The sequence below is a fragment of the Nicotiana tomentosiformis genome, chromosome 4 (genome assembly GCF_000390325.3).
Source record: "Nicotiana tomentosiformis chromosome 4, ASM39032v3, whole genome shotgun sequence".
NCBI lineage: Eukaryota > Viridiplantae > Streptophyta > Magnoliopsida > Solanales > Solanaceae > Nicotiana > Nicotiana tomentosiformis.
The window spans coordinates 55,944,899-55,960,668 of record NC_090815.1 but is presented as its reverse complement, the minus strand read 5'-3'; the positions used below and the strand labels follow the sequence as shown (position 1 = coordinate 55,960,668).

The window sequence follows — 15,770 nt, the reverse complement described above, 5'->3', positions numbered from 1 at the left end:
CAAGATCAAATTACTTGGACCATTTAATTTTTTGTGTTCGATATAATAGGTCATTGTTCTTTTAGGTGATAAAGTAAACAAATTGATAAAAGAAGTGAAAAATAAAGATAAATTATGTATTTACTATTCGTTTGACTGACTGCTTACAAAATTTAGTTAACAAAAAAGTATTTGCTATCATGGATACTCTATGGTGAGATTTCTGGAAAGGAAAAATGGCTAAGGCGGGAGGTGTTAAAGTGGAGTAATACGGGGAAGGCAACTTTGATTTTTCAGAGAAATAGTTTATGGGTTTAAGGAAGTATATGAAAGTGGACGTCTTTCATGTATGTGATGGAGAAACTAATGATGGGAAGAAGCAGGGGAAGATGAAATGAAAAAAGTGTGAAAATAAAAAATAAAAAATAGACGAAATAATACACCATTTAACACGTGACATACGTGTAAACACAACCCACCACAAACATGGTTATGTGTTTTAAAGGAGGTATCAAATTCACTTCAAACAATAATAGAGAGGTAAGTGGTCATACATAAAGTTAGAGTGTGTAGATGATTTTATCGGTATCACGACCAAAATATCCATCGGAGCCGTAATGACGCCTAACACTGCTTGCTGGGAAAACAATAATAAATATGCGAAAATAAACTTTAATAATAATAAAAAATAAATCTCAAGTAGCGGAATGGTATAAATAAGTGAATTCTAAATGTCACTATATTGGCTATGATATTTGTTATATGTTGGGAGTGACGTATATACGAGATGCCGAGCGTATATGCGTGTACCATGGTTATTCATGATCCGGGTACATCTTAGGCTATTATATGCCTTGTTTTGCTATCATGCTTCTTTGATATCATGTTTTCCCCATTTGTATAACTACGTGAGCTATCATTCATGTTAGAAATCATGTCTAGACTATTTGCTTCTTGTTGAGGTATGATAAAGCTATTTTTTCTATGTTGAGCTATTTGCCTTAGCCATAGTCATACTTTGCACTCTTGATATTATATCCGCGTGTTATACCTTTGTCTCTGTATACTTTTGATATGTTATCTCACATGTCGTTGGTGTCCTTGTACGTGACATGAGTTTGAGCTGAATTATATTATATTGGTATATTTCTTGTGGAATATTGAATTATGTTTCTCTGAGATGTTGGCTTATGGAGACTTGAGCGGACGGATGACTGATCTTGGGCCATAAAGCCGATTTGATATTGATAATGAGGTGACGCGCGCGGCAGGCCCCATGGTGGGCTGAGTGGTATTGATTATGAGATGACGCGTGCACCATGCCCCATATTGGGCTAAGTGATATTGATCGTTGACTTAGATCCGATCAACGCTTGGGCAAGGACCCGCCCCTCCAGAGTCAGGTAATAACCGTGGGCGTAGACACAGGGTCATATATATATGCTTGGTAAGGGATTTGTTTGAGGTACCGTACAGTGTTGAGAGTGAGTATGTGTGTGTGAGAGGGTCCATGGACTTTGAGCCAGGCACAGTGAGCATGCTTAGAGTATGATTAAGGGGTACTTTGTGCTAGACATTATGAATGCGTTGAGATTATATACACTTGATATTTAAACAGTGATTTTTTGTTGATTTGGCATGTATATCTGACACGCAGGCATATAGTTGTATTATTCTTCCTGATAAATGATATTTGATGTCTCCACTTGATGTTTAGAACTTGATATGACCGTTTTATCTTGTTAAATACATGTTTAAGTGAATTCTATAGAAATTGATGCATTGATAGTTATATCTAAAAGGTATGTCTAGTTTGCCTTCTATTGTGTTAAGCTGATCCTATTGTTATTTGAGATGCTTTTCTTTATATATGCTATTATTAAACTGTTATTCTCATTGTTGGCCATGGAACATGAGCATTAGACCTTGCTATCACGACCCAAAATCCCACTTCAAGGTCGTGATAAGTTGGTATCAGAGCTCTAGGTTGTATAGGTCTCACATGTCATGAGCGGGTCTAGTAGAATCTGTTGGATCGGTACAGAGACGTTTGTACTTATCTCTAAGAGGCTACAGGATGTTAGGAAACTATCCTTCTTTCATTCTTTATCGTGTTTCTATATTGATCCGAAGTTTGAATCCTTGTCTTTCTATTCTCTCGTAGATGGTGAGAACATGTTCCTCGGGAGCATATGGGTAGGCACCAGCCCCTCAGCTAGGGCTGTGAGAGGCTGTGGTCGAGGCAGATGTAGGGGCCGCACTGCAGTTAGAGCCCATAGTAGGGCAACCACTGTAGAGCCACCAGTAGTTCTAGTAGAGGAGCATTTCTTCGATCAAGGTGAGCTAGTTGGACCGGCTCAGGTCCTAGAGAGTTTTATTGCTACCCAGTACTTTAGGATGCCTTTGTTTATTTGGTTGGTCTTATAGAGGGCCTAACACAGACTGGAGTACTCCTGTGGCACCAAACTTCTCAGGCCAGGAGAGGGGCATAAAGTCCTGCTACTCACACTCCTGAGCAGGTTGTGACTGGTTATCAGACACCAGGAGTGCTATAGGTTGGTTGACATCTTCCCATAGCTGCTGTTAGGCCGGTAGTGGAGCTGCTATGTCTGAGGAGGAGCAGAAGAGGTTTGATTGGTTCAGAAAGATAGGTACTCTATGTTATGATGGTGATCATTTGGCAGATGCACAGGATTTCTTAGATAGTTGTCAGGAGATTCTACGGAATCTTATTTGATGGAGTCCAATGGGGTCGCGTTCACTACCTTTCAGCTTCAGGAGCTAGCCAAAAGGTGGCAGCAGTCTTATGAGCGTAGCAGGCCAGTAGGGTCACTTTCACTCACTTGGAGTCAATTCTCATATTCTTCTTAGATAATTTCATTCCTCTCATACAGAAAGAGGAGATGTGTGGTCGGTTCGAGCACCTTTAGCAGGGTTGTATGTCTGTGACGGAGTATGAGATGAAATTCATAGAGTTATCCCGTCATGCAGCTTTTCTGATCCCCACCAAGGTTGAGAAGGTGAGGAGGTTCATTGAGGGGTTGAATTTTGGTATCAAGACTTCTATGGCTAGGAAGGCAGAGACTGGTGCAACATTCTTTCAGGTTGTGGACATAGCGCGCAAGATTGAACGCATTAAGGGTCAGGGTAGGGAGGCTATGGTGGCGACGGGAAAGAAGCCCTGGTATTTGGGCAGCTTTAGTGGTGCCTCATCTAGAGGTAGGGATCATTCGGGGAAAAGCCATCCTAGCAGGCTAGTGCCTTCAGCTTATCAGCTCGCTCGTGGTGCTCCAATTCAGTCTTCATTTAGTGCATTACCAACACCGAGCTCCTACCGCTCTCCTTCATCCCAGAGTTCTTCTAGTGGGTACTCGGGTTATCAGAGGCAGCCTCAGATTCAACAGCCATTCTCAGCTCGAGGTCTTTTTGAGTGTGGAGAGGTAGGGTATATCAAGAGGGATTGCCCCAAGCATAGTAGAGGCACAACACAACATATCAGGGTTCTCATGCAGTGCCTCCAGTTTCAGTTGCTATACCACCATCCCTACCAGCTTGAGGGGGAGCTCAAGTAGTCATGGGTTATCCTAGAGGCAGCAGATTGTCGGGCGGAGGTCAGGCCCGCTGTTATGGATTTCCGGGTAGACACGAGGCGGAGGCCTCTAATGCAGTTATTACAGATATTATTTCGGTCTGTCATAGGGATGCATCAGTTCTATTTTATCCCGGTTCTACATATTTCTATGTCCCATCGTACTTTTTTGGATTTGCCTCATAGTTCTCTCGATACTCATGTTCATATATCTACACCTGTGGGTGACTCTATTGTAGTGGATCGTATATACCAGTCTTGTTTAATTACTATTGGGGATATAAGACCAGTGTTGATCTCTTGTTGCTTTGTATGGTGGATTTTGATGTGATCCTGGGTATGAATTGGTTATCTCAGTATCATGTTATTCTTGATTGTCATGCTAAGACTGTGACGTTGGCTGTGCCGGGGTTGCCAAGGTTGGAATGAAAAGGTTCTCTTGGGTATGTTTCTAGTAGGGTGGTTTCGTTTCTAAAGGCTCAACGAATAGTTGAGAAGGGGTGTTTGGCGTACTTGGTCTTTGTGAGAGATGTTAGTGCTGATGCTTCTACAACTGAGTCAATTTTGGTAGAAAGAGACTTCCCAGATATGTTTTTAGTAGACCTACCTAGCATGCCACCCTATAGGGATATTAATTTTAGTATTGGCTTGGTGCCGGACACTCAACCTATATCTATTCCATTGTATCACATAACTCTAACAGAGTTGAAGGAATTGAAAGAGCCAGTACAAGAGTTGTTTTATAAGGGGTTCATCAGCCTAGCGTATCACCGTGAGGTGCGTTTTGTTTGTGAAGAAGAAGGATTGTTCCATGAGAATGTGTATTGACTACAGGCAATTGAACAAGGTTACCACCAAGAACAAGTATCCATTGTCTCGCATTGATGAATTATTTGACCAGCTTCAGAGTGCTAGAGTGTTCTCGAAGATTGATTTGAGATTGGGGTATCACCAGTTGAAGATCAGAGCTTCGGACATTCCCAAGACGACTTTTAGGACTTATTATGGGCATTATGAGTTTTTAGTGATGTCTTTTGTGCTGCTTAATACCCCAGCAACCTTCACGCATTTGATGAACAATGTGTTCAGCTGTATTTGGATTCGTTTGTTACTGTGTTCATTGATGCTATCTTGGTGTACTCCCATAGTGCTTGTCACGACCCAAACCGAAGGGTCACGACAGGCACCCGGTATCTTACTCAACCGAGTACCACCGTAACATATCTTTCTTATCGTACTATCATTGGTAACTGGGCCAACATGCCTACAACTCATAATGTATAACTATAAGTGGGAAAGCACTGTATACATTGAACCATCTTCCTTAAACATGAATACATATGGGCCATCAAGGCCTCTGACATACTCTACAAAATGAATCTCTGTCTACAAAGCCTCTAAGAGTATTTAAAATCAAATGGGACAGGGTACCGGCCTACTCATAAGTCTGTAGCAAAATTCTAACACGATAACTCATAGACTCGATTGCACTCCGAATGAGGTGGAGTCTTACCGATCCTTCGTTGAATGCTAACCTCGTCTACTATGAGGGCTCGTCAAACTGATTTTCTATACCTGCAGGCATGAATGCAGCATCCCCAACAAAGGACGTCAGTACGAATAATGTACCGAGTATGTAAGGTACATAAATAAGTATATAAAGGACATAGAAGAAACATGGAGTACATGACTCAACTTGTAAGTCTGCATAACTCTGTAAATCATGAAATACTTATAGTATCATGCATATGCGTATGAATGTCATGTCGTGCATAGGTACATGTGTTCATAATATCATCAAGCCTATGAGGGCATCCCATCATATCATCTTGGCCACTGTAGGCAAAATCATCAACGTATACCAGCTGATCAGGTGGTAGTGTATATATAACGCCGTAACCTTTTTCCATATCCCATATACATATTATATACATATATACACGTATATAACGCCATTTGGTCATAGGTCAATATAAATGAATGCAATGCATGAGAAGTACGTCAATAAAATCTTTCGGAATGTCATAAAACCACTATGCCTTTGATTAATATCATGAAATAAACTTTATCAACTTACGTATTTTCTGAGACCCATGAACAGATGATAGAATAATAAGACACATGGGGAATCAAGAATATAGATACCCCAAGCATTTCTATGAATAGAGTCATTTATGAAAGTTGCGTATTTTGCTCGTTTCATTTGTATCATTTGGACCATGCCAAAAGGAAAGAAGGGATAGCCTTAACATACCTGAACCGATTCTCTTGGCAATCCCTCTAACACACGTCAATTGTGACAACATGCAACGGCGGACCGAAGTAGGGAAACATTCGTATGATGTTCTTGAGAAAGATTGTACCGTGCTCTCTTAGAATCGCAAAATCCCGTTGATATTATGCTAAGAAATCTCGCATGAACTGAAGTAACTTATGTTATTATCATGTATGATCTTGGATGAAACTTTCTTGCTGACGCTTTTCATTCCTTTATAGAGACACAAAATGAATTAGAATGGTTTTTTAAGCCTTTAGGTATGGGCCCCACATTTTTGATGACTAAGCCACATAATCCTTTAAATGTGATACCTTGCCATATGATTCAAGAGTCACTTAAGTGACCAAATATTGCTGCCACGTTGGGGGGAAATTTTCCACCCAATAATTATCCATAATTCCTTAGTTACATTGTTAATCTTCCACCAAAAATTCATAATTAACCAAATATTCACATAATTAAGAATTATCTCAAATTACTTAAAATACTACTCACTTTTAATACACTTTATATACCTTACTATCATGGGCATGTTGTACCTTGTATGGTACTAGTCCATAAATACCGGGTATTTTAGCTCGGGTCATATTTTATCCAAAATGTCAAACTTCGACGAAATTCATTTTCTTCGATTTGCTTACCCTCTCACTTTTACGAATTTACTCGTCACTTGTTTGAAATAGCAAAATACTTATAATCTCAAAATTATTCCATTCCCGAACTTACATCGATTAACTTATGACGAAATGTTAACGTACGAAATGCGGGATGTAATATCTCATTTCCGAGCTTTCATCAATTTACTTATGGCGTACTTTTACGTACGAAAACATGGGGTGTAATAGTGCTGGGGAGCACGAGCAACATTTGAGGACTATGCTCCAGATTTAGAGGGAGAAGAAGCTGTTGTTGCACCCTATTTTGCGCATATCAAAACAAGATTCAACTAGTGGTTCTTCTGTTGTTGATAAAAGAGAGTTGCCACCTAATATTTTAAGGTATATTAGGGTACCTATGTGTTTATATTTGATTATTATCCTATTGGTTTACGAACCGATGATTTGGGTAAGGATTCTTGTTCTTCTAATGGTAAGGTATTAGGAACCCCCTAAAATCTACCTGAGGTAGCTCCTTAAAATATAGGCTAGGTTTGGGGAAGTGTGGGTCTATATCCTGCTTAATTAATTGCTTAAAGTCTATAAATTATTCTAAGTCTCGTTTAAAGTCTACTATTTTAAAAGAAAGATTGTATATGCACTTTGGAAAAAGGAGTTATAGGCTTTACAAAGTTTGCATTTTATGAGAGATCTTTCGAAATGTTTATGCCTATTAATTTAAGGGAGAGCTTTGTGAAAGGTTTCCATGTTTGAAAGAAGATTTGAATACTTTATCTCTTTTGAAAATGTAGTTATCCGTATGATTTAACGAAATAAAGACTGTTAGAGATATATATATCTTAAATTGGGATAGGTATACCTTTCTTCAAAACTGATTTCAACTAAAGTTTTATTTCTTTGAAACTCATTTTAGTTTGCAATCTCAAACCATGTTTCGATTTTTGAAGAGAGGCTGTTTTGTTTTTCAAACCTATTTAAAAGCTCAAACTCTATTGAAAATAGTTAGTGATAACGAAAACAAAATCTTTTATTTGTGAACAGTAAGTGATCGAAATACTTCAGTGAATTTAAACTCAGATTCTTTTTCATTTACTTATGGACTTTTGGTTTGCCTAGGTTCCTAAAATAATCAAAATAAGTATCCCATAATGGCTTTAGTATTGAACATATATACACAGAATGAGCAGCTAATTCTATTGTTTAAAAGTGAGAAGGGAAAAAGGAAACAAGAGTCTTCGATATTAGGCCGCCGGACCAGGCCCAGGAGATCTTAAGTAGCGACAGACTGCATTCAGCAAAAGGGATCCTAGATTAGAAATTGAGCATGAGTTCCAAAGAACTCAGCAGGCCCAGTTCAATCATGCACAAAAAAAAAATAAAGATCCATTAGTGAAATCAATATGAGTCCTAACAAAGTAAATCACAACACACAAACGAAACTAAACAATTCAGTGTAATCAAATCCATTTGTACTAATCCTAGGAGGATTAATAAGAGTCAATAATTAAAGGGTCAGGATAAAACCTTATCCATGGACAAGATACCCTTTGGATCCCTGGCACTTCAGAGTTCACAAGAGTCTCAGCGACCCCGAGCAGTGCTTGTGTCAGGGAAGGCATCTTAACCACAAACTAGGTTCCTCCCTAAATACCCTAAATAACTCACACTATACTCTTCCTCAAAGGTTTGGACACAAATGAAGTATTCACCCAGTAGTTATCACGAGAGCGATAACAGACACAAAAGGTTCAAATACACAAAGTTCGAAAGCTACTGGGAATGTCATCAAAGTGCAAAGATATGAACATTTTAGAATTACACCATCAACCTTAAGATCAGAACACAAACACAAAGAGGCAAACTACTACATGCACTTATAATATCAATGACCATTCATAGCATGTATCAGAACATTTAGAGAGACTATCACATATGTAAAACAAGGAAAGTTCATGGAAAACCATCAGAAAACTAATCCAAGTTTAGAAATGCTAAGTTAAGTGATGCATATTAATCTCATTAGTTCTACTAAGGGGTTCAAGAATCCTTAACTAAGTTCACAATACTTCAACAGTCATTTAAACTATCTTCAGAACAATCAGAAGGTAACACACATGTGGTTAAATATTCACTCTACTAGATATATGTACTGATAGCCTTGTTCAGATTTCCTAAAGGGTAGCAACATCAGCAGAGGCCTCCATATAGGTATAAGATCAGTTTTGATCTAGTTTAAACTAAATAGCATGATTCTTAACCGATTAGATTCTCAACCAATATCAAGATTCATAAATAGGTCTTCTATAGCCAAGGATATCAACCAAGTATGGGGTAGTATTCATTTTAACAAGGGAAAAGGGTCAAATATGCCCTTATACTATTGAAAAAGGTCTAATATTACCCTCCGTTATACTATCAGTCCAAATATACCCCTAACATCGTACTATCGGTCCAAATATATTCCTGACATCATAAAAGTGGTACAAACCTACCATTCCTCCGTTAACTGCCTGCCTATGACCACATTCATTGCCACCTCACCATTCTACTCCCATTTTCATCCCTTCCCCACAACCTTTATTCCCCTTTTGTTTGAAAAAAAATCACAGATCATAGATATACAAACAAACTATACAAAAAGAAAAGCAATAACTAAAGATAATATGACACAATGTGAACCTTGAAAATTCTGATTTTCCTATTCACAAGCCATGCTTGTACTAACGAAAATATATTTTGTTTTATATAAAAAAAACTAAGTGCAAACTAGTTTAAGGTTTCAAAATTGAATTCCATGGTGAGAAAGAAAAACAACCTAGGTATAAGAGTAATTTTTTTTGTTTTTTTCTCTTCAACCACATTTCTGGAAGGCTGCCATTTTTTCTATCTTTACATTTTATGTTAATATAAAAGTGCTACTAAAATTTTCCTTAAATAGGTCTTACAAATTCAGCGGCAACACAATGAAATGCAAAATGAAACACAAAATTGTAAGGTCAAGTGAAAGGTACGTATAATTTCAGGGTCGGCCTGAGAAGAAATAGGTATTTTGAAAAGCAAGAGGAAGTTGAGGCAGTGAAGTCTTCAAAATAATGATAGAACTTCAAAGTCATTGAACTTGGTAGCTGCAAACGGGGTGAAATGGTAAGGTAGCAATAAAATATAGTCATAGGGGAGGCAGTTAATGGAGAAAGGGCATGTTTGTACAACTTTTACGATGTTAGGGGTATATTTGGACCGATAGTATGATGTTAGGGGTATATTTGAACTGATAATATAACGGAGGGTAATATTAGACCTTTTTCAATAGTATAAGGACATATTTGACCCTTTTTCCTTTTAATAAGAAAGAATTAATAGGTTTGTTTAAGCCTATAAATGACAACAATAGACTTTCATTTCATATTTTTACATAGCTCAGGTTGTTAAGTTATTAGACAGACAAGATTCAGTTTTTTTCTTTGACAAACAATTTTCAAATACGGCACCTGGTAGTTTATACATGAAACTTTCTTAAATGCCAAATAGGTAGAAGGTTCATAAACATAACTGTGTAAACACACAAGTATAGAAGTCATTAAGGATCACTTAACCAACATGCAGTGAGATTTCCACAAAGCTTCATGATCACATGGCATATCAGATGAGTAAACAACAGGATAGCTAGTCTAATGAATTCATTACAAAGGTTCAGATCATGAGTACATATCAGCTCTTAAGTGTGTACAATAGACATGGTTTCAGTCAAAACAAGCAGGTCAAAGGTATATTATGATCTATGATGAAGATCACTTTCATTTGATCAATATCATGGTGTAATATTACAAATATAAGGATCCATATGGCATGGTGCAAAAGGTAAGCTCTTAAAATGACATTAAGCAAAGTCTAAAAGACATGGTTCAATTAAGTTAGCCAAACACAATAATTTTGTCATTATCCAACTGACAGAGCATACATAACAATAACTCAGGCCTAGTTCAAGAGGTTTAACGAGATTTATTATTCATGATAGAAAATATTTATCTAGTTAAATCATGAAACTCATTATCACAGATTAATCGACAATACCAGAACAATCATGGCTTATTAGGGAAATAATCACTTTCAATCAATGAGCATAGTAGAACATAATTGAAAATCATAAGCTACTAACACATATCATGAACGAAAGGAAAATAACATATAAGACATTAGAAATACCAAATAAGCACAGATAATCAAATATTGAGAAAGGGTCAATGTACACTGACCTTCTGCAGGGCAGCAAACCAAACAAGAGCCTTTCGTTTAGCCGTTTAGGAAACCAAACCCCAATTAATCACATATAGGGACCAGACTCGAGCAGAAATGAAAGTAAGAAAAGAGAAGTTAAGAGAATGCTACTGGAACTTTAAAACTTGACCGAAAAAGACTCAAAATTTGAAATCTTTCAATGCTTTTAGGTAGATTCGTCTATGCTAAACTCTTGTTAGGTGTTGTTAGGTGAGAGCATTGAAGGCTCCTATTTATAGTGGCTATTGAAGCCTTAGGGTTCCAGATAATTCAAAATAGGTAGTGGAAGGTGACGATATGGTTGATGATGATAGAGAGGGAGTGAAATTAGAAAAACACAGAGGAAAAATAGTGAAGTATTTTTACCTGGGCACGAGGATGAAAGATTCGACCGTTGAGAGCGAGGATCCATCGGTCAAAGCTCCAATGTCCAGAGGTCACTACGTTTGACCTCTGGACAACGAATAATGATGATGAATCTGAAGATATGAAGCATGTATGCTCCGATTTGAAAGAACATAAGATGGATTGATGGATTCCAGGTTACACGTTTTAGGTCTAGGGTTTTAAATTGAGGTTTTGAATTTTAGTGATGAAAGAGGAAAGAATCAGGCTAGATTTGTGGACATATGAGGCAGATTGAGTATTGTGAGGTTTGAATTTGTGACCTTGCACTGATTTGTGCAAGGTTTCATGATTGATGGGCATAGAGGGTTTGAGAGAATATAGAGAAAAAGAGGAAAGAGGGCCGACTGTTTTGGGAAAGAATGAATTAGGGTTAGGGGCGTCTCTGGGTTAAAAAATAAGATAGAATATGGGCAGTTGGATCATTTGATCAACGGCCATGTTAATTCAGGTCATATGACTTTTTAAAAAAGGTTATCAGGAAAATACGGGAGTCGTTGGATCTATGTGATCCAATGGTTAAGATAATATCCAATGTGGGTTTGAAAAATAAAAAGAAGATGAGAATAAACATGGACCATTGATGAAGTGGATCGACGACCTAGATCGACTGTGTTTGTTCCGTGAGTGAGTGAGACAGGTGAAGTGGCATAATTCTATTGGCTCTCAGGAGTTGGCCTGGATCGCCAAGGTGGATAAGAGAGGCTGGTTCCGGACCGGGTCAGGTGGCATAGGGCCAACATTTTGGGCTGGAATTGATTTAAAGAATAGCCATATTATGTTTAATTAGGCTTTTGCAATTGTAGCCTTTTAGTATTTTAACCCCTTGAAAATTAACTTAATTATGCATAATTAATTCTAATTAAGTGTGATGAAAATATAATTATCAAATACAGTATATATTACTCATAATTAACTAATTATTTATTAAAATACTCCACTTACTAAATCATAAAACCAATTTCGGATTAATTTAAATAGTAAGCGATGCATTTAAAAATCAAAGATTAATTTGATAAATTATTGTAAAACTTGTGTATCAATATATAGAGGTTATTTTAATAATTTTAAAATCATAAAGATAATATATTTTATAATTATTTAATATCGAATTATTAATTTAACACTATTAATTACTAATTATGGACAAGAGGGGTTGCTCTGATGGTAAGCAACCTCCACTTCCAACCAAGAGGTTGTGAGTTAGAGTCACCCCAAGAGTAAGGTGGGGAGTTCTTGGAGGGAAGGATGCCGAGGGTCTATTGGAAACAGCCTCTCTACCTCATGGTAGGGGTAAGGTCTGCGTACACACTTATACTGGGTTGTTATTGTATTAGTTACTAATTTCCTATTATATTTATATGAAAATGGGTATTATTGATTAGAAAATATTTCCACCACATTTATTTCAAATCATTAAGTATAAATAATTTAATTTTAAAAGGGAGGGTCAAAATTGGTCATCAATAGCTGCCCCTCTTTGACCGGAGACGATGAAAGACTTTTCGGGCAAAAACATTGATCCAAGAGAAATTTTGTCCCGACTTTGGGCATGTATTGCAGGAATGGTATATGGTTTTGGGAAAGATTATGAGTAGTAAGGTTAGGGAAAGATTGGGGGAAGATTGGGGAAAGATTAGGGAAAGTGTAACGACCTGACCGGTCGTTTTAAGTTCTAGCATGTCTTTCAGCGGTTTGAGGCCTTGAGTAGCTTCACTTTATGTATCATGACTTGAACGCGTGGTTGGTATCGATTTTCGAGGAGTTCGGAGTTGATTTGGAAGAATAAATCTGAATTCGGAAGATTCAAGTTGGAAGAGTTGACCAAGGTTTGACTTTTGAGTAAACGACCTTGGGATCGGGATTTGGAGGTTCTAATAGGTTCGTAAGATGAGTTTGGACTGGGGCGTATGTTCAGGTTGAGTATCGGATGGTCCGAGAGCATTTCAATGCTTATTGTGGAAAGTTGGCATTTTGAAGGTTTTAGAATTTTCTAAGTTTGATTTGAAGTGGACTTTGGTGTTATCAATGTTCGTTTGGGATTCCAAGCCTTGGAATAGGTTTGTATTATAATTTGTGACTTGTACATAAAATTTGGTGTCATTCCAAAATGTTTAAGTGTATTCGGACGCGTTTGGCAAAGTTTGAATGTTTGGAAGTTGAAATAAGGATTTCGATAGTCGATTCGTGATTTTGATGTTATTCGTGGCATTTCGAGCCATTGGATAAGTTTGGATAGGGTATTGGGACTTGTTGGTGTGACTTGATGGGGTCCGGGGGGCCTCGGATGTATTTCGGGATGGTTTCAAATCATTTCTCTATGTTTTGCAGCTGCTGGTTTCTGGTGTGTCTGGTGTGCATCACGATCACGGAAGTAGGGTCGCGATCGCAAAAGGTTAATTGGACTGGTAGGGACTTTTTCCTTCGTGATCGTGAATAGTGTCACATTCGCGGAGCTTGATCAAATTGTGCTTCGTGTTCGCAAGGTGATGGGTGCAAACGCGATGGGTTATTGAGGCTGGCCTGTTTAGGGATAGTTGTTCTACGCGATTGCAAAGGGGGTAACCCAATCGCAAAAGAAGAAATTTGCTGAGGCTAAGTTTGGCCTTCGCGTTCGCGTTGCTAGGCTCGCGTTCACGGAGGTTTGTGCAAGCTATGCTTCGCGATCGTGAGAAGGACCTTGCATTCACGTAGAGTAATTTTGTGGGCTAGGCTGGTTAGCCTTCGCGATCGTGAGGTATCTTATGCAATCGCGAAGAAGGGTCGACTAGGCAGATTGCATTTTTATTTCGGGACTTGGCTCATTTCTCTCACATTTCTTTTGGGTTGGCTAATTTTGGGAGCTCTTGGAGGGGAGAGTTTCATCATCTATTACAAGATAAGTGATTCCCCCTTATTGTGAGTTAAATACATTGATTATAAATGGAATTTAACATGAAATTTTGTTGAAATTGTGGGATTTTGGAAGAAAATCTAGAATTTGGTATTTTTTGGATTTTGACCACGAAATTGGACATGGAATTAGGAATAAATTATATATTTGAGTTCGTGATGTTATGGATAGTAATTATCTTTGAAATTTTCGGAATCCGAGCATGTGGGTCCGAGGGTTAACTTTGTTGACTTTTCGAGTGGATTTGGGAATTTTATAAAATTGTTAAATTATGAGCATTAGAGTATATTTTTATTGGTTTGCAAGTTGTTTGACTAGTTTTGAATTGATGGACATCGGTTTGAGGTGTTAGAGATGTGTTGGAGCCGGTTATGATATTCCGGAGCAAGGTAAGTCTCCTGTCTAACCTTGTGAGGGGGAATTTACCTTGTAGGTGTTATATTTGCTATGTGTTACATGTTGTGGGGGCTACGCATGTATGAGTGACGAGTTTCCTTCGTATGCTTAGAACTCAATGATTAGGTTCGGGTAGACTTAGACTCATGCCATGCTTTAATTGCTATATTTGAGTTATTCTTGTCTGTTTAATTGCTTTAATATACATTTTGCCTGAGACTAGACTCTTGAACAAGGAGGGGGACAAGAGCATTGGACTGGGCGATTTGGAACTCTCTAGGAGTCGTTGTGACCCTGGGTATTGTAGGCGGATTAGAGTAGATGAAGTTGAGGGGACTATGTGTAAGATGAGCAGGGAAAAAGCGACCGGACCGGATGAAATCTCGGTGGAGTTTTGGAAGAGTGCGGGCAAGGCAGGTTTAGAGTGGCTCACTAGGTTATTTAATATCATTTTTACAACGAAGAAGATGTCCGACGAGTGGAGGTGGAGCACGATGGTTCCTGTATACAAGAACAAGGGTGATATCCAAAATTGTAATAACTATCGGGGTATCAAGCTGCTTAGCCATACTATGAAAGTCTGGGAGAGAGTTTGGGTTTATGCCGGGCGTTCGACTACAGAAGCCATCCACCTTGTTAGGAGATTGATGGAGCAGTATAGGGAGAGAAAAGACATGCATTTGGTGTTCATCGACTTGGAAAAGGCGTACGATAAAGTTCTGAGGGAGGTTTTGTGGAGATGTTCGGAGGCTAGAGGTGTACCTGTTGCCTACGTTAGGTTGATTAAGGACATGTATGATGGAGTAAAGACCCGAGTGAGGTGGTGGGGACTCAGACCATTTTCCGATTATGATGGGGTTGCATCAAGGGTCGGCACTCAGCCCTTTTTTGTTTGCTCTGGTGATGGACGTACTGGCGTGCCACATCCAAGTAGAGGTGCTGTGGTGCATGCTATTTGCAGATGATATTGTACTGATTGACGAGACGCAAGACGGTGTGAACGCGCAATTAGGGGTACGGAGGCAGACCCTAGAATCTAAAAGTTTCAAGTTGAGCAGGACAAAGACAGAATACTTGGAGTATAAGTTCAATGGCGAGATTTAAGGGGGGGAAGGGGAGGTGAGGCTGGACTCACAGGTCATCCCTAGGAGAGGGAGTTTTAAGTATTTTGGGTCTATTATTCAGGGGGATGAGCAGATTGATAGAGATGTCACACATCGTATTGGGGCAGGATGGATGAAATGGAAAGGTAGAGGTAGAGGTAGGCCAAAGAAGAGGTGGGGAGAGGTGATTAAGCAAGACCTGACACAGCTTCAGCTGACCGAGGACATGACCCTT

At 38.5% G+C, this 15,770-nt stretch overlaps 1 protein-coding gene across 1 annotated transcript; it reads left to right on the top strand.

Annotated features, from left to right (window-relative positions):
- Window positions 1-2,918: 2,918 nt before the first annotated feature.
- Window positions 2,919-3,551, top strand: LOC138909728 (uncharacterized). The gene has a single exon (XM_070200940.1). The coding sequence runs from the start codon at window positions 2,919-2,921 to the stop codon at window positions 3,549-3,551; it is 633 nt and encodes a 210-aa protein (XP_070057041.1).
- Window positions 3,552-15,770: the final 12,219 nt, after the last annotated feature.